We start from the raw sequence: 25987 nt of genomic DNA, 5'->3' as shown, positions 1-25987 counted from the left end.
CTGGCCACACGAGTTGCTGGTAACAAAACCAAGAGTGGTTCAGAAAGCCACGGGGACAGGGCTCAGAGTGCAGCTGGGGCAGAGCGAGCAGAAGAGGCCGCAGGGGCCCCAGGGGGTGGAAGGAAGTGTGAGACTGCCTTTCCACTTTATCCGTATGGCTTTATCTCTGAAAAAAATTAAATCCAGCAATAATACCCAGATTGTAACAACAATATGACCCTCCTGAGAAGATATAATAGTACTTCCCGGGTGGGGAGGGGGAGTCTGAAGAGGAAAGAAGGTGGGACACACCGCCACTGCAGGCCGGGGAGGTGAGCCCACCCGAGACTTGCAGGCCCCCTAAGCAGTAATGGAGTCAGGCCTCCTGCTAGTTTGGTGGAGAGGAGACGAAGATCAGCCATTCAAAGAGGCTCAAAGACCAACCACCTCCCTGTTCTAACCACCGGCTGCCTACCTTCTGACCCAAGGGGATCGTAAACAAACAGCACGGACTGGCCCCGAGTAGAAATATGGCCAGGGAGCTCCGTGGGGTCAGGCCGCTGGGACCTGGTAGGATAAAGCTCACCTAACTTGGATCAGGGGAGAAAGCAATCACCAAAGGACTGTCATCGAGAGGCTGACACGATCAGATGAGCAGTTCAAAAAGATGGCTCTGGTGATGACGAAGGGAATGGTCTGTGGGCAGCAAGAATCGCAGTGGGAGCCCCGAGGGGAGCTGGGGCAGCTTGGACTAGCCAGGTTCACAGGCCGGGTAGAGAGACACTCACAGACCCAAGGTCTGGTCCAAAGGAAAACCACCAACGGACTTGAGGATGGGACACAGGGTTGGGGAGGAGTGGCGGAGGTGGCTCCCTGCTTCCGGCCTGACCAGGAAGGACGGACTGAAGGAGAATGTGGGCTCAGTCTTGGACCCGGTGAGACACCCCGGGAGACAGGGAGCAGCTGGGGTTGGTTCCATGGGCTGGAGGAGCCGCAGATCCCTGGCCTCCAGGAGAAACAAAGGACCAGGTTTGGATCAGGTGGGCTGGGAAGAGTGGGGAGGGACAGGGCATCAGGCCTAGTACTTAAGAAGAGAGGGACTTCCCTGGTGGTCCAGTGGCTAAGACCCTACATTCTCCATGCAGAGGGCCCAGGTTTAATCCCTGGTCAGGGAACTAGATCCCATATCTCACAACTAAAGATCCTGTGCGCCCCAAGTAAGACCCGGTGCAGCCAAAGAAATAAATATTAGGGAAAAATAAAAAGACAATAGGAGAACGAGCCCAGAAGGAAAACAAGGAAGGGATGAAGTAAGGAAGGTCCTTTGCTTGGTGCCCGAGTCCTGGCCCCTTGGCTGCTAAGAAATCAAGGGGAAACAAGAACTGAAAATACAACTTAGGTTCAGCGTCATGGAGGTCCTAGAAACCCAACAGTTTCAATCCCAGTATAGACAGAAGTCTGTACACAAAGGCCCAGGAGACTGAAGACAGAACATCAGCTACCTCCCCCTGACAGCGGCTCACTCAGGGTCTCCCCTGAGAGCACGCAGTCCAGACCCTCCAGACCACAGTCTTTGGAGCTCGGCCCCGGTGGAAGATCCATGGAAACTCGAGAAAGAACATCAGTACTTTTATTCCATTATAATCTCAGCTCTCTTAAATTCCTGTTTCTTGGTAATTTTAGTAATTCGTATTGCTGCTGCTGTTCAGTCGCTAAGCTGTGTCCGACTCTTTGCGACCCCATGGACTGCAGCATGACAGGCTTCCCTGTCCTTCGCTATCTCCCGGGGTTTGCTCAAACTCGTGTCCATTGAGTCAGTGATGCCATCCAACCATCTCATCCTCTGTCTTCCCCTTCTCTCCTGTCATCAATCTTTCCCAGCATCAGGGTCTTTTTCCAGTGAGTTGGCCCCTCACATCAGGTGGCCAAAGGATTGGAGCTTCAGCATCAGTCCTTCCAATGACTATTCAGGACTGATTTCCTTTAGGACTGACTGGTTTGATCTCCTTACTGTCCAACGGACTCTCAAGAGTCTTCTCCAACACCACAGGTCAAGAGCATCAATTCTTTGGTGCTCAGTCTTCTTCATGGTCCAACTCTCACATTCATATACAACTACTGGAAAAACCATAGCTTGACTAGACGGACCTTTGTTGGCAAAGTGATGTCTCTGCTTTTTAATACACTGTCTAGGTTGGTCATAGCTTTTCTTCCAAAGAACAAGCGTCTTTTAATTTCATGGCTGCAGTCACCATCGATAGTGATTTTGGAGCCCAAGAAAATGAAATCTGATACCTGCTACTTTCCCCCCATCTATTTGCCATAAAGTAATGGGATTGGATGCCATGATCTTTGTTTTTTGAATACTGAGTTTTAAGCCACTTTTTTTTTTACAATAAGAGACAATAAGAGAGGGATTTCCCTGGTGGTCCAGTGGCTAAGACTACACTCCCAATGCAGAGGTCCCAGGTTTGATCTCTGGTCAGGGAACTAGATTCCACACGCCATAACGAAAGATCCTGCATGCCACAAGTAAGTGTACAATGAACAAAACTCATTTATTCACTGCGTGCAGGTATTTCTTTCATCTGCAGCGTGTGTACACACTGCACACACACCTCCGCACACTGGAAGAGTGGACTCCACAGCAGTCGCTCCCTGCGGTGTGGAGGTCACGACACCGGACGCCCCGCTTCTGTCTCAGGGCCAGGTGCTCTTGACCTGAAGCTCCTCTGAGCATATGCACTGCTGAGAGTGAGACCTCGCGGTTCAGGAGCACCCTCTGGACCTGGGCACCACACCGAGAGGGCTTCCCTGGTGGCTCAGACAGTAAAGGGCCCACCTGCGGTGCAGAGGGAAAAACACTCCTGCCTGCCCGGGAACGGGTGGCCCTTGAGATCCCTGGGCAACGGCAGAGTCAGGGCAGCGCGGACGCCAGGCTGCCTCCATGTTAGGACATCACACACGCCGGCCACCCAAGCTGCCATCTCCTCGCAGCCCAAGTGCTGTTCAGCTCCCTACAGCCCTCCCTACACCCTCGGCAGGAGCCGGGAACATGAGCTGTTCACCGCCTCTTCCGGAGGTGGCTCCCAGTACCTGGAGCCCTTCCTTTGGGACACAACCAGGACTCAGGGACAGGAAGGGGCACAGCCGGAGGGGGGGGCGAGGCCCGGAGACCCTGTGCCCACTTCCTGACAGCACAGGGACCCTGTCCACCCAGCACTGCCCTGCCCACCACCAGCTCACACCTCACACCGGATGCAGGGCGGGCTGAATTACTTACTTGAAATTCACTGTCTTTCTGAGCTTGTTCGGATCCCTCCTTATTACAGGACCGCTACGAACGAGAAAAAGCAAACACTTCCGGTGAAATGGGGAACGCTGAGCAGGCACTCACTCAGCAACCATCAGAACAGTCAGGGTGTACAAGACATCACAGATCTTTAAACGAGGGTTTCTCGCACAGTCTAAATGCACCACCAGAGTCCCACACTCGGACCAACACCTGAGGAAGCACCTCGCTGCTTTACGAGAAAAGGGAGGTGCTGTGGGTGCACACAGCCGTCACCTCACCACCACCCTGGTACCTTTTTACAATTTCATCATTGGAGGAAAGTCAGCGGAGAGAGCTTTCCTGTGGGCGCTGGGCTGGCTCACCAGTTTAGCCAGGTGGGTCTTTCGAGGCAGTGCCAGCCCAGGAAGACACTTTCCCACAAGGCCAGGGGCACAAGGCCCGTGGCCACCGAGGTCAGCACTGGGTGGACGAGGGTGCCCTGTGCAGGCAGGAGGCCTGTTGGTCGGGCAGCCACTAGCTCAGCGTGGAGTCCCTCCACCCAAGAGAGGCCCGAGCCAATTTAATACAGGCCCTAAACTTACTTCATCTGTTAACGTATTGAGAGAGGCTTCTACACCCCTTTCCTCAATGAAATTGCAAGTTAGCGGTAACCAGGAGTTTATCAGCGACACACTCGGACTGTGACCTTCCACAAGCCACTGTCTGCCCACATCGTCCACTCACGGCAGATCTGAGCTCTTAAAAGCAACCCCCACCCCAAGTGCTTTACAAACCTTCACACGGTGTTTAATAGGGAGACAGGGGAAAGCAAGTGAGAAACTTACGCGTCCTGTCAAATTTTATACTCAAATATTGCCCCTAGAAAAACGTTATTTGTTTAATTTACTAAACTAAGTCTGCTTAAGTCAGACACGGAGGCCCATAAAGGAAGCTCTTACAGAAATTTAAGGTAAAAGATGCTTGAACAATCCCGTGAAAAACATACCTTTCCATTCCACAGCTTTATCAAAAATACCTGTACCAAGGGTAGAAAGTGTGGACAGGGAAAAAAAAATGCCACGTTAAGCACCACCAGCTACTCTAGCACCATTCAAAACACCTAGCCATACAGAGCAACCACTCCCATCATCAACACGGAAATAATAACCCATACACATTTTAATGTATGTTCTGTATAAATAGTACATGTTCCAGTTTACTCAATATAAGAAGTAAACAAAATGTTCATATGAAGGTATCTGCAAAAGACTTGCACTTATACATACTTGGTAATGTCTTTAGCACACAGTGAAGTACATTTTGTATAAAGTACAGAAACTACAAATGGGGGATATATGCTATTTTCTTTTGTGTAATCTGCATTTCTCTGATGGGAAGATGTTACAGGTTAAATCCCGTTACAATGAAAACCACAAAATGAAAATACTGCAGAGACAGTTTTTGACTCTTGCTGATGGCTTGACACGGGGTGGGACAAACCCTAGGGAGGAGTATTAGGTACGTTCACTCCTTCTCTAACTGCAAAACGCCCTCCTGACCGCCCCATGGCCTTAGCCCTACACTCCAGCTGTCCCCTCTCCCCAGTGGCCCACAAATTCCTAATGAACAGGGACTCCACCTTTTCTTTATTGTTGGTCTTTCCCAACAAATCCTGGTGCTCACGATACTTTGTGGATGGCAGGACTAAATAAGCACTCCTGCACCATGAAGCTCAAGGAGGGAGCCAGGGTGCAGGAGCCTGCTGAGTCCAGACCCAGGTCTGTGACTCCAGAAGTGGGGGGCGGGCTATGTCCTTAGGCAGGGTGCCCGGTGGGCCACAGTGCCCCCCAAAGGTTAAATTCTTGTGCTTTTTCCCCCAAAGGACACTAAGAACAGAACAAGTTCTATGATCTGATATTCTGCATATTGATACTTCATAGGAAGAGACAAATAAGGAATCCGGAGACCCCACTGAAGTCTGCAGTAACGGGATTTGACCTGTACACACTTCTAGACAACTGTGGTTATTTCTATGCTGTTATTACTTGAACTGTATCTTCTTAGGGAGATACAGTTAAGGGGTTATTGAGCCAACACAAGTCCCCCTCCCTTGCCTAACGGTGCTCTCATAACAGCAAGTCACCTCACCTGACTCACCAATTGCCTTAGTTCCCAGGGCCATTTCTTTTTAACAAAGGAGCATCATTAGGTAGAAATAAGTTCTACGAATAACTTGCCCACCCTGCCCACTGCATTCTGCCCCCAGTGAATCATTACTCCTCCTGTCAGAGCACCATCAGGAAGGCGAGATGGACTTGCGCCACGCCCAGCCCTCTGTTCTGTTTCCTCAGTAGAGAATGTTCAGGGTCCCTCGATCCTGCAGGTAAGAACAGCAGGAAATCAAAAACCAAGCAGGCTGAATATTCACGGAAAGGTGAGGGAAGCAGCTGCCCACAGAGAGAGCCACCGAAAAAGAGGCCTTTCTTTCCAGGGAGAGGGGAGGTAAGACTTAACTTGGGATCTCTGGGATTTTATTTCAGAGGCACAGACTTATTCAAAGCAGATATTAAAATACAACATAGAAATATTTAACATGACTCTGAGTTCTTCACCAACTAGCTTCTACATTAATAAAAATTAGCTTTCAATAAGTTATAAAATAAAGGTAAGTTTTAACATTTATTAGAAATTTGGATACTAACATTATTTAATATTAAATAATTGTTTTAAAAGTTTCATTTTCAACACTATTGTGGTCATGTATTTTTAAAATCAGCTTACGTGAGTACAGACTGAAACCTGCATGGAAGAAATACTGTGAAATCTGGAAGAACCCTAGAGAACAAACAAGGGTAAAGACGAAAGCAAGCTGGGCAGAGACACAGACGAACGTCGGGCCCCTGGGGTGCGCTACGCTCTTCTGGTCTACTTCTACATGCATCTGAAATTCTCCATAATAAAATGTTGTTTTAAATAAACACTGAAACTTCAAGACCTAAGAAGTCAGAATGCACCAGATTTGCTAAAGAAGACGCCCAATGCTAGGAATAAACTAAAAGCTCCTGAGTTGCATACTTAAACTACAGAGAGAGAAGATATCCAATAAGAAGAAAAATACACTGCCACTGGTTTCCTGCCATCTTTCTTGTTCTTTTCTTCCTAGTTTGGGCTTGGTTTTCAAGAGAATCTATAAGTATTCATTATAATCTAAGTACTCATCAGCTCTGCTGTAGGAAACAGGCTAAAGTCGTAGTAATAAAAAAGGGGGTGTGGTTTATATTTTGTTTTAAAGTCATGGAAGAATTTAAAAGCTGAAACAGATTTTTGATTGGCCAAGTACCTCTAAATTTAAAACCTAAATTCCTAAAAGCCTGTACACTATTGGCTAGATTTAAAGGTATGCTATTTCTACAGTAAATATATTTGGTACAAGGTTTCAAATGTTACTTTTCTGACAAAATCACATTTAAAGGATTTCTTACTTTAAAGACTATGAGGAAAGTAAGTTACCTAATATTCCACAATATAACAGGGTTATTTCTTGACATTTGTTTAAGCCAAATAAACTCTCATTGCTCGGGCAGCTGTTAATAAAAGATTCTGCTAATGATGAGGGAACTAGTTTAATGATTAAACTACTTTAATAAAGCCACATTTGCTGGATGAAACAAAAGCAGCACCTGGATTTTCCCTGCTCTGTGTATTTGCGGCTGTGTGTGTACATAAATGAGAGTGGCATACAGCTACTTCAATATCCTGTGTAAAACCTGAAACATTTATCTTCACAGTGCATTAAAGACCCGCTATTGCATGAGCTGCTTGTGGGGCAGGTGAGGGCAAAGTGATGAACCCACTGAGAAGGGAGAGTGACACGTCATCACTGGTATACTAAGTTGGAAATGCTGTTTAAAATCAAATCATCAATTACAGATAATGTCAGAAGGAGGAAGGCATACCATGTTAACATGATGGTGGCTACAGAGATAAAAAGATACAGACGGGAATCTACACACAATAAGGGCCAGCATCATTCAGCTATTGTCTCTTTTAAAGGCTCTTATAAAACAAAAGATTAAGTTGGCTGCAGCCTTTAATAAAAGAGCTTTGGGATCCATCAATTAGTAATTAAGAAAGAATAAGCCAAATGTTAGCTAGACTAAGCTTCTAGGGCATCTAAGATTCGGTCTAGGAAAACCCTCTCTCCACTAACCAGAGGGTCTCCTGCTGAACTGAGCCCCAAGGGACTCTGGGCCACCAGGGTTCAACCTGAGTCACAGGATGGCTGCACCACCCTGAATTCAGTCACCACGAGGCTTGTCAGGTCCTGAAGGGTCATGGGCTTCCCGACTGTACTGCCCGTGGTTCTGAAGACGACTAAGACGAGAGAAGAGGTTCTCAACATGGGGGCTACACCTGTTGCCATCCCTGTTAACCAAGGTGGCAGGAATGCACGGCAGGAATGTGGCTCTTCAGTAACCTTTTGCAGTATGTGTTCGCCTCAATATCATGGACCCTAACCTTCCCGCTTCCTGATTTCTATGAAAACATTCTGTATTTATTGCTCTTACGGCTTCTTCCACCATTTCCTGAAAATATATTATAGAACACATTAAAATGTGAGATGACAATGCAATGATCTAAAGTATAGCTTGTGTGATTATTTAGTGAACACATAGGGATAGCGAGAATTGAAACGAACAATGATTTCTAACATTTCACTGGAGTCTCTAGAGTGTGTTCCATCTACTCAAGGACCAGTCTAAGACAGTCTGATCCTGCCGATCTCTGCAAAACCAGATGGTGTGACGAATATCAAGAGGAGATTAGAACTTCTAAAAGGCTCCAGGCAGACCTAAACTAGGAGGAAGACAGGTGAGTGCAAGGCCAGGTAAAGAAGGTGGCTTTCTGAAGGTGACTTTCTCAAAACTGAGGTCTGATCCCAGGTGACCTGCCGCCCCAGGACTCTGACGGCTTCGGGTTCCTCCGGCACGAGCACCCCAAGGCTGACTTGCAGGCAGCATGTTTCCAGGGACAGATCCTGTGCGTCCTCCCACGTCAGAGCAGCACTGCTGAGCTTCATAAAGGCCCGGGGTGGGGAGAAGGACCCTACGTGAGAAGGGCAGAGAAGGGAGTTTCCAACTCCAACCACAATATCAATATATACGTGGCATTTCCTGAAGGCTGAAATGGCATGAGAGAAGCAGCAGCTGAATACTGGACATGAATTTTCAAGCTGAGGCCCATAAACGTCTATAATTACTAAATGTTTGTCATTTTCTACTGAGGAAACAGAAGAAAGGGGTCTGATTTGCCTGGGACTTGAAATAAAAACAACCACCCCAAAGTGATATATTCAATACATAACATTCTGAAATCTTAATTACTGTAGCTTTTTAAGCAAGCACAAACTGTAGCTGGTGCTACTTAACAAAAGCATTACAACTTTGTTGTTTTAAAAAACATTTCTTGAAACCAAGAACTAAAAGACAGAAATTAAAGCTGTAGAGAATGCTCCAACTTCAGAGGACTCATACTATACCGTGAATCGTGTCTGTCACCTGGAAACCAGAGTGCTCCAGGCACGATCGCATGGACAAGCCTGCAGCAGAGAACACATGCACAGCTAAAGTCGTACATTACCCCACACCCCTCATGCCACCCGACACGAAGACGTTCCTTCCCGAGGGCGGGCTGCAGTCACACCAGCGTTCCAGGGCCGGACACCTGTCCTGGCTTCATGCTATAAACCCCAAACATTTAAGACCAGCAAGACAAAAGACACTTTGCATATGTCAAAATTAGACACAGCAGCCTGTAGTTTATTTCGTTATCAAAAGAAGGCACCAAAGCAGGTATGGAAGGTGGTACCACGGTAGGGGGTAATTTGGCAACTGCCTTTGGAGGGGATTCATGGAAGAAATGCTAGGTGAGACCAAATGGGAACGCGCAATACTAGAAAGATGCTTCACTTCCGGGAGGAAGGTTTTGACTGCTTTACAATAGATATAATTGCATCATGCTCAACATAGATGGGGAGTTTTTAAAAGTAGGGTAAATTAGGTCACAATGACCTAATACAATGAGAAAAAAAATTCAATGCATCTTGTTCATCTGGCGGGAACGTGTGCCCAGCCACTGGGGACTGAGCTGGGCTCTGCATGAAGCAGGGCGGCCACCCCATCTCGGCTCCAGAGCCAAGTGCTGCTAGCAGGCGGCTTCTCAGGGGGCCAGCAGTTTACTGCTGACTATCTGTGGGCTGCTCCGGACTTTATCATGCCTGAATTTTCAATTAACCTGGGGTTAAGAGAAGACAGGGACGGTGACTTTTGGTTTTCTGAATTCAAAAAAGACTGTGCCCCAGACAGTGCTCTTCGAGTCCCCGAGACATATCTGCATTGTGCCTTGATGCCTTTCATTTTATTATGGTTAGTACTCCAACAAGCACTAATATTAGCCTTCTATTACTCAGAGAACAAAACAAAAGTTCCCCAGACAACACTCGAGAGATCTAGGGTGTGTTACAGACGTTCAGGCCTATGAGGCCGTTGGAAAGGCCAGGCAGAATCTCTCCATTCATGCGGAGAAGGGACCGGCTCCACACAGTCACTGTTCTGACAGAGGCGGGGACAAAGCCTCCTGAGACTTCCGCCCACTGGCACAGGTCACATTGAAGGAACAATACGTACTGACATTTGTGTCTTCCACAATTCATGATAAATAAGCAAACAGGTTATTTGTAATCAGCCAAACTCGCTTCTGGGAAAAGGCTGCTGCTGGGCGGTGCAGAGCGCATGTTCCTTCCCAGAAACCAGAAAGGAAAAAAAATCACGTTACATTGGCAGCTGACGTCATCAGTTCAAGCTCTCTTCTAGCAATAATACCTCTTCCCACAATGGCAAAGACTGAACCAGGACTTCTCAAGGCTTCTACTCAGCTGTTCTACCTGCTTTAGTTACAGTCGATTTTATGGTTAATTTCAATTTCCGTCATCTATCCAGCTAAGGAGGATAACCTCCTTCTCATTAAAGTTAGAGCTGGCCCGTGGGAAATAGACACTAACTTCTACTGACGTACACTGTTTGAAGGTCAGACCAATATTTTTATGTTTAATAATCTCCTACAAACAATATTGTGTGGTGTGGCAGTTTTTCAAGCTGTGTGTCTGATCTTATTTCATTCTCAAAAGGGCCCATTTTCCTCTTGTCCAATGCAGGACTTCTCATGTGCCCCTAAAATTAACCCGAATTCTGAATAGAACCTCCAGGGTTCAGCTGGGAAGTCTGCTTCTGATTCATCTCGTGGAGAAATGGGGGCTGGCAGAGACAGCTGTGTGGGGACAGAACTGTCGGCTTTAAACCTGCCGGGAGGCTTCACCTTGGCCATCTATTGTTTAGCCTGTGGTGAGCTGCACCAGAGAGCATCTCAGGGCTGCTATGGAAACAAGGTCAGACATCGCAATACCAAGATGAAGAATGAGACAGTCAAGAAGCATCTTATTATTTTAAACCAAGTTACTTGTGAATGATTGTAAATGCAAATTTAAAAAGTACTATTGAATATTCGATTCTCACAGAGGTAAAAAGTCCCAGAGCTGAAAACGAGGAGGAGAAAGGGAAAGAAGGGATGTGTGAAACTCAACCAGGCTCTCATGTTATTAAGCCAAACAGCTAAACACTGAGAAAGTATTACATAAGCTGATCATCACATGCTGTCGTGATTTGTCACGCTTCAAGGAAGGAGCTTATTCTAACCCACCTTGAAGGATGTGAGAACTGCATTTATACGACCAATGCAGGAAATACCATGAATGCACATACATGTATAGGGACGTGTGTGTGCTTTCCTCTAAGGCAGAGCAAAAAATAAGGCAAGCATGACATACATGTTGTATGATATTTCTGTCTTTAATCCATGCATTCATGAAAGTAATGTGACTTATTATTTGGGTTCCATATTTGCTCAGCTACATCTCTTAATGAATGCAAATCCTGACAAGTTACTATCAATTCTGGCCATTTTTTTGGTTATGATGGGAATATAACCTGTAGACTATAAATACCCCTCCTCCCATTAGAGGCCAGATTCACTATAAAGAGTTGATCAGCAATATGACCCAGCAACAAAATAAGTAATAGACATTTTAAAATCTGATTTGAAAATATGAGAAGAGTAAGAACTCACATCTGTGGTAAAATCCTGGCCGCATGCCACGAAAGCCCAGCTTTTAAAGCACAGGGCACTGCACTTAGGTCCAGTCTTGCTGGCCACTGAGACTCCGCCCCTGACTCCCCACTCCTCCTCTCTTAAACAGAAGTCCCTGCTCAGAGATCCTGAGTTTCTCCTCCTCCTCATGCTGCCTAAGTGTTCAACGGCCAGCAGTTGACAAGGGCCATTAACATCTGAAACTCTTAACTGGCAGCAAGGGCCCCTGCCAAGCCCGGAAGAACATGGGAACCAAAAATATTCGAGGCTGTAGGTTTCACAGTTTTTACTAAGTTTATACGTCAACAAAAAAAGTGTACTTGAACTAGGGCCTCAATCAAAAGTGTACTTGAACTTGAGTAATTATGTGAAAACACTGAGTCCCACCTAGAGAGCAAAGGAACAGCTCCTTTTCTAACAAAAGCAAGTCTGTTGTCTACTGAGTCAACTGTGAGGCCAGCCGACGTTTGATCAGTGCCCATCTCGTGAGCAACCTGTTTCCCTCTCCACCCGTGTGCTTTCAAGCACGGCTTCTGCACTTCCTCAGCAGGTGCAGTTTTAGGACTGGAAACTGACAGCCTAGTAAAAATAGAATTGAGAAGCTAAATGCAGAGTGCTTCCCCCACCTCCCCCGTTAGAACTGTGTGTAGAACATGCTCTGATCCATTAGCTCAGTAAAAAGTTAAATGCATTTTAAGTGGTGTCCATTATTCTCTATTTTTCTATTGAGTTACCCAATGATCTTTCTTTCCCTTTAAAAATAAATAGGGAGAGAGAATTCTGTTAAATTCTATTTCCAGACATATCTATTGCACTTAAGTGCTGTAAAGTAATAATTCTAGACTGCTAAAATTTCAAAAAAGGCAGAATATTAACTACAGATGGTGAATCTTTATTTGGGGAAAAGAAAATTTCAGGGTGCATGGGCTATGTTGCAGCTGGCTTTCTCTAAGTTGCCCATCCTTAACATGGCACGCTCTAGAGCCATGCTGGCCAACATAGCAGCCACCAGCTACACAGGACTGTGTCCATTTAAATGAATTAAAATTAAATAAAGTTTAAAACTCCATTCCGTGGCTGCCCTTGCCACATTTCAAGCGTGCCTACGGCCACAGGTGGCTGGTGACCGGCGTCCTGGACAGCACGGATCAGCGTCTCATCCCCTCTGGACAGGGCCCCGGGACCCCATCTGGCCCAGGGGGAGCATCCAGTGCGCGCTGAACACACTCCTGTGTAAGTTAAAACAGCAGCCTCAGGAATCAGAGGCAAATACTAGTCTTACTGCCTGCGATTCCAGGAGGTGGCTACTAAGGCATTTTAAAGGTGTTGCTTAAATGAACGCATACAAAACAAATGAGCCGAAATGGGACTTCACCATTAGGGAGAGTCCTTAGGGGGGGAAATGGCTGAAAGTCATTTCATTAAAAGACCCAAAAGGACGTAAATTGAGTATTTCAAGAACTTCTCTGAGACTGCAATTTGATTAAATAAAAAAACTGAACCGCAGGGTCAGCGGGCAGGGCCAGGTGTCAGTCAGTGTGAGAACCCAACTCCACGGCAGCTCAGGTTTCCTCAGACGTGCGGGCTTGTTTCCAACCTCAGACCCTCACCCTCTACGGGGAAGCTACCCAGTGGGAAGGTTTGGTCACATCATGACAATTTTTTAAGTGAGTTAACACTCAGAACACCAACTTTATTATTTCTAAACATATAATTGATTATCACAGATAATGGACATGACCTGCTTTTTAGACTGAGCTGAGAGAGACTAGTCTTAGGAAAAAAAAAAAATAAGTGAGAAAACGAATTTTCCATTTCATGAGGATCAAAACGGGCCCTTCCAAGGGAGATTTAAATGGATATAAAAATTCTGCCATTGCAATATACACGCATTTATATGTGTGTTCAGTAAAATGATAAATTCATGTATAGGTTTTTTTTTTTTAATCCAGATGTTTGGGAAATAGTTGGTTAAGACAATTCAACAAATAAGGCACTTAAACTGAAAGTTAGATTCAATTACTTACGTCATATAAAAATTCAGAAAGATTAAGAATCTAACAAACTCAAAGTTTTAAAAGAAATCTCACAGGGAGGCACTTACTGCATTCAGCTGCACTGAGCTTGTCCCTCTGCACTGGGGTTATCCTGCAGCCCCTTTCTGATGATGACAGACAAACCATACCTTCCCCACGCTGGAAGCTTACAACCTAAGTCTGAGCTGAAAATTTCAGTGTGGGGAAAATCTAGGCGTCATCAAAGCACTATTACAGATTTGACCAACACTGTACTTTTTCTGGACATAAAAGTGGTACTTGTACTAGTTTGCTAACAAATAGTAAGACAGAATTCACTTGGAATAATAAAGAAAAAAACCCAGGGGTGCAGCCCGATTACAGTAAAAGCAGTGTCTTTAAATAGTTCCCACAACACCACTAACACGTCTTAAATCTCCTCCCAGGTAATCAGGCCAAGAGGATGAGAACTGCGGCCAGGCCCCCCGCCCCGAGCAGCCGAGGGACTCACCATCTTCAGGATCGCCCCGTACAGCCGCAGGAGCACCTTCCGAGGCTCGTCTCCGACGGTGGCCAGGGTGTCGGGCAAGGAGCACTGGAACAGCATGTTGCTGAGGCCACCTCTGCTGGAAACAAGAGCACCGTAAGGAGCGGGACCTGAGGGCGAGCCGCGTCACTCTTCTGGGGTAACTGGGCGAGAAGTCGGCTCCCGCCCACGATACCTGCCCTCACCTGAGTCTCCATTCAGTCCCTCAGGGCACCTGCAACACAGATGAGCTCCACAGTTCTCAGATCAATTCCACAGGCAAACTCCCCATCGGTCCTTCTAGGACAGCCACGAGGGAGGTGTCTTGCTTTTAATTTAATTGGAGGGCAATTACTTTATAACACTGTGCTAGCTTTTGACATAATCGACATGAGTTGGCCGTCGGTATACCTGGCCCCTCCCCCTCTGCCGCCGCATTCGGAACCCCATCCCATCCCTCTAGACTGTTCCAGAGCACCCCGCCCCCGACTGTTCCAGAGCACCGGCTTTAGGCGCCCTACTTCACGCATGGAACTTGCACTGGTCATCGATTTTATATGTGGTAATGTATGTGTTTCAATGCTATTTTCTCAAATCATCCCACCCTCACCTTCTCCCACTGAAGCCAAAAGTCTGTTATTTACAGCTGTGTCTCCTTCGCTGCCCTGCATGTAGGACCATCAGTTCCATCTTTCGAAACTCCATATATATGCGTTAATATACAGTATTTGTCTTTGTCTTCCTGACTTATTTCACTCTGTATAATAGGCTGCAGGTTCATCTACCTCATTAGAACAGCTTTTAATTGCATGTAGCATCTGCCTCACAGAGGGACACGGGGCAAAGAGACCCTCCTCAGCCATGGGAACTGGGGGTGGGGGTATCTCAGATGTATCCCTTCCAGTCCATGTTCATCTGTGACCCCAAATTCCCATCCTGTTCCCGTCACTGCTGAGTTAAAATCTTGGAGCAATACCTAAATCATCCCCCCAGGACTTTCCACTTGAAGTTGCAAGATCCACCCCTTCTCAACCAGATTTGACTAACAGCTGTTTCAAACAATTTGCAACATTAAGAATTATTGGAGCTCTCAGAGGAAAGGGGAGACTTCAACACCCAAAACCTTTCACATGACTACTGAAGACGAGGAACACGTTACAGGGGACACTTAACAGTAAAGTGTAGCCTTGGGGACAAATCACCTGCCCGGGTTGGAAATGATTAGTGCAGATACTGGAGACTTAAATGAAGGAACATTAAACACTGTGCAGTTCGGAACTCAAGACCCAAGGCGCCTCGACTGTGTAGGCTTCAGATCGTGAAGAGCTATCACCCAAGCGAAGCACGATACTAGAAGCTCAGGTAACACAAAACTGAAACCGACTCTGGTCCTGCCTCGAGAGACTTCGGCTCCAGGGAAGAATGCAGGCATAAAACTCTAAGAGAGACTGCAAAATTGCAGGACAGTGTCTAAAGCAGGTGCTCAGCAAACCCTGACCTACGCCTGCCCGTCAGGTGCAGTGTATCACACAGCAATGCTGTGCCTGTACAACTTCTGGAGACAAAGTCATGAGCCAGCTGGAGCACGGCTTTCTAGAACAACAGTCCCCAGTCTCCAGAGCCAGCTGCCTCTCTCCCTGTTCTATCCACCAACAGTCCAGTGAAACTACACTCCCCAAGGGAGGCTAAAATACAAACCACAACGGAACCATCACACACCCAGACAGGGCTCATGGCACACGGTGAGAGGTCCCGCCAAGAACCGGTCCAAGAGACAGAGTTCAGTTTGTGTGCCGAAGAGAGATAACCGGGAGAACTCTTTATCTGGAGGTGTTAACGCTCCGCACTAACGGTGGCAGAGAGTCGTGGCCAGTTCCACTCCTGTGGCGGACGTTCTCTGCCCTTCCTGTGTTACAGAAGCTGGGCTGTGCCCAGGGGGCAGCCTGCCTCACATCAGCAGTGTACTTAGCAGCCACCTCTACAGCCGTCCAGGCTTGTGTGACCAAGTGCCAGCACAGAGAGTGTAAAGGAAGGGTCTGAAGCCAGAGACGGACCTGCTCACATGCTGGGCCCCTCCCCCCATCCATCCTGAGGTGTGGACCGACTTCCAGGTCGGTTCTGCGATGACGCTGGTGTCTTTGGGGACACCCCTCCGTGAGCAGCGGCTCCTGTGTCACCGGGTTCTGGCGGCAGGCAGACCTGCCCACGTGCTGTGGTACCAACCCGCCCACTCCCGTCCTCACTTCTGTGGGCAACGCCAGCACCAGCCTCATGGTCCCTCCTCAGGGTACCAGCCCAGAGGTCAGAGCCCCACCACAGCCTAGCAGTGCCCTCGGAGGTGGGCCCACAGAGTTAGGCCCTCCTCTCCGCTTCCAGGATCTCATCCCTCTCCCCTCGCTTCCCCAGCCCCAGGAGTCTGCCCCTGCACACTCAGTGCTCCTTATCCTACTCACTTGTGTTCCCTTTTCTGCTTTTCTGGTTCTCCTCTGCCTGTTCACCCAATTTCCTATAAAATTCTCTAGGTCTGCTGAAATACCCAGTGTCGTTTCCATTTTCTTGCCAGGATCCTGACTAGCACACATGGCCAGAACTGTAGAGGCGTCTTAGACCATGACGTTAAGGGCCACATCCCAGGAATGGCGCAGCCATCAGCTGCGAGGAGTGCGCATCCCCACCAAGCCCGGGAAGCTGCTGCAACGGCTCAGCCTGGCTACTCCCGGGCCTCTTCAATGCACGAGGGAAACGAATTTCTAGGTGGTTTAAGCCAATGTGACTCTGGGGTCCTGTGTCACAAGCAGCTAAGCCCAGCACTAACTGATACCACTCGCCACCTCACCCACTGACTCCTGTTCTTCCAGTCAAAACTCCTCACTCTTCTCTGCTATTCTAACTACCTACTATTTAAAACCAGGTTGAAGCCCAACATCCTCAGGAAGCTTTTGCTATCTTCTGCTAGCTCCCTGAAGGCAGGGGTCACGTCTAGCTTCAATTCTCCAGGCCCACGCCCCCAAGGGAAGGTGCTCAGCAGACACCTTCTGAAATCGGCAAGGCCCGCGGCACTCTCCCTTCACTGGGCTCCTCCCTGCCATGCATCATAACTGACCATCCTACACTGTCCTCACCAGGCTGGCGGGTTAGGCCCGGCTCTCTAATGAGGCTAAAAGCTCCCCCAGGGACAGGCCCTTTCTCCTGAGGGAGGGCCTCACTGAAGAGAAAAACCACAGGCTTCAGAGCCAGGGAGCCAGGGATTCAAATCCCAGTTCTGCACTCACTGTGAGACCTTTGGCACAGTGCTAAAGCTCTCCTACTCGCAAAAATCCACTGCTTGGTCAAGAGCAGCACCTCACATAGTCACTGCAGGAGGCAGGGTCACGGAGCCCGGGGACTGCGACGCTCTGAGTATCTGACCCGGCAGGACCATCTCAACCTCCCGACAACTCAGGGCGGACCTGGGCTGCCTCCATCGCACACAGGAGGAAATGGAGGCGCAAAGCAAGGAGGTGGCCGAGCCAGGAGCGAAGGCAGGTGTCGGGCTCCAGAGGCCCTGGGTTTACCTCTGATGCTGAGAGAGATGGGAGACAGAGCTGGAGGGTGCCACATGCCACATCGGACACACAGCAGGTCTGGGCACCCCCATGGGTCACAGGAGCATGATGTCAGAATGAGTCTGCAGAAGTCTTGCAAAAGACAAATGACTGTTCCTGTGGTCACATACGACCACGAACTTAGTGGCTTTGAACAACACACATTCATTGTCTTACAGTTCTGGAGGTCAGATGCCTGGACATAGGTCTCACAGGGCTAAAATCAAGGAGTCAGCAGGGCTAGACATCAACAGGACATATCAGCTTCCAGGAAACACAAAACATAGCTGAACAGAGCTGCAGGGAGCAGCAGGAGTCACGGGTTCAATCCCTGGGTGGGGAAGATCCCCTGAAGAAGAAATGGCAACCCACTCCAGCATTCTTGCCTGGAGAATTCCACGGACAGAGGAGCCTGGCTCCTCTCCATGGCAGAGAAGCCTACAGTCCACAGGGTTAGCAAAAGAGTCGGACAAGACTTAGCAACTGAACAACAACAAATGAATCTCAAACAGGGGTCACAGGCTGGGATGAGGAGTCCGTGTTTAATGGGCACAAGGGTTCAGTTTAGGAAGATGAAAACATTCATGTGATGAATGGTGGTGATGGTTGAACAACAACTGACTGACTTAATGCCACTGAACTGTAGATGTAAAAATGGCTAAAACGGTAAATGTTAGCGACAGACGACGAGATGGTCGGATGGCATCACTGACTCAATGGACATAAGTCTGAGCAAAGCCCCGGAGATGGTGAAAGACAGGGAAGCCAGGTGTGCCACAGTCCGTGGGGTTGTAAAGAGTCACACATGACTGAATGACTGAACAACAACGCCATGTATATTTTACCATAATTTTTTAAAAAGGAATGGAGTCCTGATGCATGCTACAACTCAGATGAACCTTAAAAACATGCTCCATGAAAGAAGCTAGCACAAAAGACCACATCCTATGATTCCATTCATACGAATGTCCAGAACAGGAAACCTACAGTGTGGGCGCCTAGGGCGAGGGGAGAAGGGGTCTGAAGGGGCCTGGCTTTCCTTCTGAGGTGAGGAAATGTTCTAAAATTGATTGTGGTGATGGCTGCGTACAGCTGTGGATATATTCAAAACCATACACTAAAAACCACTGAATCTATCATTTAAGTGGGTGGATTATATGATATGTGAACTGTATCTCAATAAAGGTGTTTTTAGGGGGAAAAACAAACTTTGTTCCTACGTAATGATTTTTTCTGAACCAAGTAAACTGGATTGTGCTTCCACATAAACATTTCACAGATGTAAATAAGTCATTTTTAAGAATATTTTCAACAGCTTATTTAAAGAAAAGCAATCACGCAGCATCTGGGAGTCTCTATAAAAATAAGGGACTATTTTCCCAGGAGTCTGATATTCAGAATATCAGTCCTAAATATTCATTGGAAGGACTGATGCTGAAGCTGAAGCTCCAATACTCTGGCCACCTGATGTGATGAACTGACTGACTGGAAAAGACCCTGATGCTGGGAAAGATTGAGGGCAGAAGAGAAGAGGACGACAGAGGATGAGATGGTTGGATGGCATCACCAACTCAATGGACATGAGTCTGAGCAGACTCCAGGCGTTGGTGATGGACAGGGAGGCCTGGCGTGCTGCAGTCCATGGGGTCAAAAACAGTCAGACGTGACTGAGCAACTGAACTGAACTGAACTTTCCAGGAGGCAAGCTAGCTGTGCACCTCAGTTCAGGAAGCCCAGAAAGACAGGAGAGAAGGCAGACCCAGAGACAGGCTGGCCCAGCAGCCTCCACCTTCCATCACAAGGGCCCGCCACGTCCAGTCCTGGCCACCATGGGCATGTGGCTGCCAAGCAACAGGGCCGGTATGACATCAGCTAAAAGCCCTAGTTTTCCTTCCTGTCACATACTCTCCAAGCTCAGTCCACAGCGAGAGCAAACAGATGAGCTACTGTTCTAAGCTGTGTAACTCGATTCAGAGTTTATCCCTGGACTCCTGAAAAAGACAGGCGGGCTGGCTTGGCCAGAAACAGGCCCACAACCTGGAAATCCTGCATCTCTTGTATTTTCTGTAGCCTCTTGCTCAATATGCTCTAGTGGGAGGAAGTAAACCATTGATGATTTTTCTTTTTGGGGTGACAATCAAATGAAACCCTGACAGGCCACAGAAACGGCAGCAGAAATACAACAGTCAATTTACCCTGTGACTTGTCAGGAATATCCTCTGGCATAAAACCCCAGGAAAGCTGGAGGACTCCAGAGAAGTCTGAAACGCCACACTTTTTATCAAGTGGCAGAAGCGCTTTATAATAAACGTATCTGCCATAATTCAATTTAGGAGATAGTAGAGATACTCACATAAGCAAAATATCAAATAAAATGAAAATAACACCTTTATTTCATATTCAACACATGTAAGTAAGCAAGCCATGGCAGGTAGGATGCTGAAAAGAGAGGTCCCTGTGGTGGCAATTCTAACCAGTGCCTGGGGATCCAGCTGAGTGTGGCCTCTAATCTCCACCCCACGGTCCCTCAAACAGCACCAACGGGACCACAAGCGAGAACAGACCTGCTTTTACAGACTGTTGATCACATAGGAAAATCATCTCAATTTCTCTTGAAATTGATATTCAATTTCAATTGAAATATACAATTTCTCTAGATATTTTTAAGAATTAACTTACGGGCTTCCCTGGTGGCTCAGTGCTAAGAGTCTGCCTGCCAATGTAGGAGACATGGGTTTGGTCCCTGATCTGAAAAGATCCCACAGGCCGCAGAGCAAATAAGCGCACACACCACAACCGCTGAGCCTGTCTGTGCTCTAGCGCTGCAGCCACTGAGCCTGCGCGCTGCAACTCCTGAAGCTCACGCACCTGGAGCCCGCGCCCCAAGGCAAGGGAAGCCCCTGCGGTGAGAAAGCCTGCGCACCTCAACTAGAGAGCAGCCCAGCAGGGCCAAAAATAAACAAATAGAAGAAACATCAACAAAGAAAAAAGGATAAGAGCCAATCGACAATTTTAAAAAAAGAATTAACTTACGCTAACCGGATGACATGCCAAAGAAAATGAGTTTGTGATCACAGAGCCACAAAGCAGTCACTTGGTAGGGCTCCGATGCTTCTGGCACATTCAACGTCACCTACACACAAGTGACAAAGAACCCCGGTGACCCAGGCATAACTTTTAAAACTCAGATAAGACCTAGATGTCCATCAGCAGATGAATGGATAAGAAAGCTGTGGTACATACACACTATGGAGTATTACTCAGCCATTAAAAAGAATACATTTGAATCAGTTCTAATGAGGTGGATGAAACTGGAGCCTATTATACAGAGTGAAGTAAGCTAGAAGGAAAAACACCAATACAATATACTAACGCATATATATGGAATTTAGAAAGATGGTAACAATAACCCGGTGTACGAGACAGCAAAAGAGACACTGATGTATAGAACAGTCTTATGGACTCTGTGGGAGAGGGAGAGGGTGGGAGGATTTGGGAGAATGGCATTGAAACATGTAAAATATCATGTAAGAAACGAGTCGCCAGTCCAGGTTCGATGCACGATACTGGATGCTTGGGGCTAGTGCACTGGGACGACCCAGAGGGATGGTATGGGGAGGGAGGAGGGAAGAGGGTTCAGGATGGGGAACACATGTACACCTATGGCGGATTCATTTTGATATTTGGCAAAACTAATACAATTATGTAAAGTTTAAAAATAAAATAAAATTTAAAAAAATTAAGAAAAAAAAAAAACTCAGATAAGTTTATCAGTTTATTAGTTGTTGAAGCAACTAAAGTAGGCTATTTTAACATGTATTAAATTTTTTTTTTACTTTCAGACTTTAAAATCTAGGTTCCAAAAATTTGTGTGTACAAGGAGCTGAAAGACCTCCTCAAAATAAAAAAGATAACTTCCTGCCCAAATTCTACTATTCAAATATAACCACTTTGAATACTGTGGTGTATATTTTTCTTGTCGTTTTCCCAGGCTCCTTTCCCCGTTTCTCCCTTTTGATTAAAGGTGGCGTCATGGTGAATGTCCTGCTCTGTTAAGTTGCTTTTCCACTTCTATTACGAGCATTTCCCATCAATTCAGTATTAAAAACGTCACTTTTAATCATGCACAGAATTTCACCTTAAAGACACAGCATGGTTTAACCAACTGCCTACTGCTAAAGATAAAGGTTTTCCCATTATTTTTCACTTCTATACACAACCCTATAAAATGCATACCTACATGTCAACCTTTATGCACAATCTGAGGAGATCCTTTAAGGCTGGGTTTTCTGGGCCAAAGGGCACTACCATTTTAAACGTTCCTGATGGCTGCTGTCAAAGTGTCCCACAAAACAGCCACCACCAGGCCACTCTTCACCCATCAGTGGTGTCAGAACTCCTGTCTCATATCTAAATGGACCTGTTTTTTTAATCAATTAAAACCTGATATAGCAGAATATAACTTTTTTAAACAGTAAATTACTAGTGAAGATAATGAAATTTTTTAATGCTTCAAGATATATATAAAGTTAACACATGGCATGAAATACTTTAAAGTTAAAAAAATACTGCAAAGGGAATATTTGAAAGTACATCAATATGGGTAAAATCATTAATCCAAAAAAATTATGAAACATACTGAAAGTTAGCCAATTTAAAGGGATTTCTTTTTTTTTTTTTTTGTGGGTGTCTGTGTGTATCTGTGGGTGTCTGTGTGTGTGAGTGTCTGTGGGTGTCTGTGTATCTGTGTCTCTGTGTGTGTATCTGTGGGTATCTGTGTGTATCTGTCGGTGTCTGTGTATATCTATGTCTGTGGGTGTGGGTGTCTGTGTGTGTGCAGGCCTGTGATTTGCACCTTCCTCAAGACTCTTCCTCTGGGACCCCTGTCCAGCTGAGCAGTCCTGTCCCAGGTCGGCCCCTGCAGCTCGCAGTGCCTGAGCTTCAGTGCGCCCTCTCCACCCTCCAGGGCCCCTCAGCAGGGATCCGGTTTAGGACAGCCTCCAGGCATCTCGCACAGGGGGGTTGTTGGGGAAATGTGTGCTTTTGCCTCCTCCCACGGGGTGCTCCACACATCCTCCTGCCTCCAGGCCATTCAAGGAGACACCAGACACCAGCTGCATGCTCTGCACAAGAAAATACCTGCAGTCTCCTGTGGTTTCCTTGATTAAAACACCCCACCCCCACCCTCATGGGGGTGCTGAAGTGGCAGAGTGGAGCGGAGATGCCCAGAACTCTAGGGCCCCCAAGGGGTTTTCTCCCTCATCCTCTTCAACTTCATCTTTTCAGCTGGGCTGGAGGTTGAAGAGGAACTGACACCGATCAATTCCAAAAAGTTCCTTCCTGAGCGATCCCGCTCAAGGCCCCCAGTTCCTCTCTGGTGCTCCCAGGCTTTGGGGCCTCGGCCTGTCAGGCGAGTGTATCATCCTAAGTTCTGTCTCGTCACAACAAAGATTTGGAGCGACGGACATTAAAGCCCTTGGCGCGTCACAGCTCTCGGGTCTTGGACAAACCGTGTTATAGCTCTTAGACAAATCAGTGTTACAGCTCTATTCTATTTAGAAGATAACAGGAGAATCCATCCTCAAAATGTGAGGGCATGCCAACCCAAAGACGCGAAGAGAGTGGAGGAGCGTGCCAGCGCAAGGGAGAGAGGGGGAGAGAGAGAGAGAAAAAAAAGCTAAAGGGATTTCTTGAAACATCTTAGTGATCTATGCTAAATAACTTCCCCCTAAACTGATAAACATCAATTCATTACTCCCCTCAACCAAAGTCATACAATTAATTGTGAAATCATTGTGAAAAGAAAACTGGAAAATGTAAAACAGCAGATAATCTAAAAATGTAGTTGATCCAAAAATGGGTCAAAGAAACAGTGTCTCAATAGGCATCACATTGATTAGAATTGACTTTAAAAGAACCAAACCAATTCCACAAAATCAGTGCAAAACAAAAGCCACTCCACGAAACTAAGATCTGGCATCTGATGATACTTACTCTCAAGGTTTCTCATAGCAGGAAATATCATTATGCTTTCCTGATATGAAAGGTCTTCTAAAACAGAAGACTAGATCAACCGGTTCCATTCGGTCAAATTGGAACCAAGATGTTTCAAAACATACATTGTTAACCTCCCTATGACAAACCACCCTATTACAAGTACACCTGTCACACAAAATGCTCTAACACTTCAGCACTTACACCAAATACACAGGTTATGAAAGATTTCAAAAGTCTGCTCTAAAGATCAGACTCATTTCAGAATGAAACAAGCAAATTTTAACATCAATGTAAAATGGCCGTTACCTCTGGACAAAGGAAAGGAACCCGAGGCCAATTTGGCAAAATGTTCAGATTTTATAAAGCTACTTTATTCTTTACTACTTTACAAATGTAATTTTTAATAAAGAGAACTTATTTTGCATAAAACTGCATGGCATCTAAAACACAACCGCCAGCATATGCTATAACCAACTCTTCTCAAAAGTCAGCCGGAAACTTAGCATACGCATAAAACCAAGATCGCCGGCAGTAAGGTGAGAAAAAGATTCTGGTGAAGGACCACAGTGGTCAAAGCAATGACCTCTCGATCTCAACAGGGGTGTGTACAGGGGTCCACGGGGATCCTCTGACACAGGCCTCAAAAACCAGTGCGTGCTGCTGAGAGTGCTAGGTCACTTCAGTTGCGTCCGACTCTTTGTGACCCTATGGACTGTAGCCTGCCAGGCTCCTCTGTCCAAGGGATTTCCCAAGCAAGAATACTGGAGTGGGCTGCTGAGCCCACCTCCAGGGGATTTTCCCGACCCAGGGATTGAACTTGTATGTCTTCCGTCTACTGCATTGGCAGGGGAGTTCTTTACCACTAGTGCCAGCTGGGAACATCTTCAAAAAGTTAAACTCTGAGTTACTCAATGATCCAGCAATCCCACTCCTACACATATACCTAGGAGAAATGAAAACATATGTTCTCACCAACACTGTACACAGAATTTTGTAACAGCCCCCAAAAGAGAAAGAACCCTAATCCCCATCAGTTACTGAATGAATAAACCAACTGTGGTATATCATGTAACGGAATATTACTCAGCCATAAAAAGGAATGGAGTACCAATACATGCTACAAGGATAAACCTAGAAAACATCATACTAAGTGAAAGAAACTGGTCACAGGAGGCCATACATACTGTACGATTCCATCTATATGAAATGTCAGAGGAGGCAAATCGATAAAAATCAGTCAGTGGTTGTCAAGCTAGGGAGAGGGGAGGATGGGAGGAGATTGCTAACACAGTATAGGGTCTCATTTTGAGATGATGAAAATGTCCTGGAAAAATCGCAGTGAATGCTGGCTAACTGTAAAAATACTAAAAAGCACTGAACTGTACCATTTAAGAGGATGAATTTCTTACTATGTGAATTACATATCTCAATAAAGCTGTTATATTTTCCTTTTCTAAATCAGTGATAACTTGCCTTCAGCAGTTTGTTAAGATAAACCATTCACTGATTTATCTGAATCTATGAATGACCACCCTCTTTAATATTAAGCTCCCTGTGTAGGATCCAGGGCAATCACTATTTGATTAAAATCTGCTCCCAAGTACTGAACACTTTGAATGAAACTGCCAGAGCTTAGGAGAAATCAAGCCCATAAGTGCTATGAAGGGCTTTGGAATGAGAAAAGTTACCAAGTTTCGGGAAACCTCTGAGGTTACACTCGGTTTCCAGCTTCCCACACCTACCTACAAATCTGTCTGGAGGTGGCACCTGTCCCCCACCAGTACCACCAGAGGTCCTTTCCTGCAGTCCTGCCATACCTTCTTGCTTTCCTCCCCACGTATCTTTTCAAGGGCTTTCCCTCCCCACCCCTGCCCAGTTTGAGGCCTGGCAGGGAGCCCCTCACACAGAGCCTTCTCTGCCACAACCCAGTCCCCAGTCACCTTTCACAAGCCAGATATCCAGGCCATGGTAAAACCTGTCAGGAGAAAACATTTCAGAATCAAGCCCAGGGAGGGAAGGTTTGCCAACACCTGCCTCCTCTGCCCTTTCCTTCCTCCTGCTGACTGGCACACTTCCATGTGTTCGTATCTCTGGACTTCTCAAAGTTTTAAAAGTATGCTTTAGCAGCTGTGACCACCTCTGCCCTGGGGGCAGTACTTCTACAGTACTCTTTGATGCAGCGTCCTGAATTCCACCCCTGCGCTGCCAGGACAAATGCAGTGCGGGAAAACTGAGAGAGGAAGGCTCGGAAGAAATGACATTTCCAACAGCCTATGTGCGGGGGAAAACAATCAAACGCCACCACCATCGCTTCTGGTATTAATTATCTACCATCGTATGTGCACCCAACAGAACCCTTAGCATCCTTATCCACAATCCACAAACAGACAAAAGCGACTCACAAACCCGG

The 25987-nt window shown here is 46.6% G+C and overlaps 1 protein-coding gene across 3 annotated transcripts in view; it reads right to left on the bottom strand.

Annotated features, from left to right (window-relative positions):
* Positions 1-25987, bottom strand: part of CHKA (choline kinase alpha) — a 61241-nt gene that overhangs the window by 19106 nt on the left and 16148 nt on the right. The window contains exons 2-4 of one of the 3 annotated variants that reach the window (XM_027532624.1): positions 13982-14093; positions 4260-4289; positions 3263-3316 (exon numbers count right to left, since the gene is read on the bottom strand). In XM_027532624.1, the coding sequence (XP_027388425.1) occupies positions 3263-3316; positions 4260-4289; positions 13982-14093 (196 nt within the window). The remainder of the gene's footprint in view (positions 1-3262; positions 3317-4259; positions 4290-13981; positions 14094-25987) is intronic. The other 2 variants (XM_027532625.1, XM_027532626.1) reach the window with 2 other exon arrangements.

The sequence above is a fragment of the Bos indicus x Bos taurus genome, chromosome 29 (genome assembly GCF_003369695.1).
Source record: "Bos indicus x Bos taurus breed Angus x Brahman F1 hybrid chromosome 29, Bos_hybrid_MaternalHap_v2.0, whole genome shotgun sequence".
Classification (NCBI taxonomy): domain Eukaryota; kingdom Metazoa; phylum Chordata; class Mammalia; order Artiodactyla; family Bovidae; genus Bos; species Bos indicus x Bos taurus.
The sequence above is the reverse complement of the archived record's forward strand: the minus strand, read 5'-3'. Positions and strand labels throughout refer to the sequence as shown.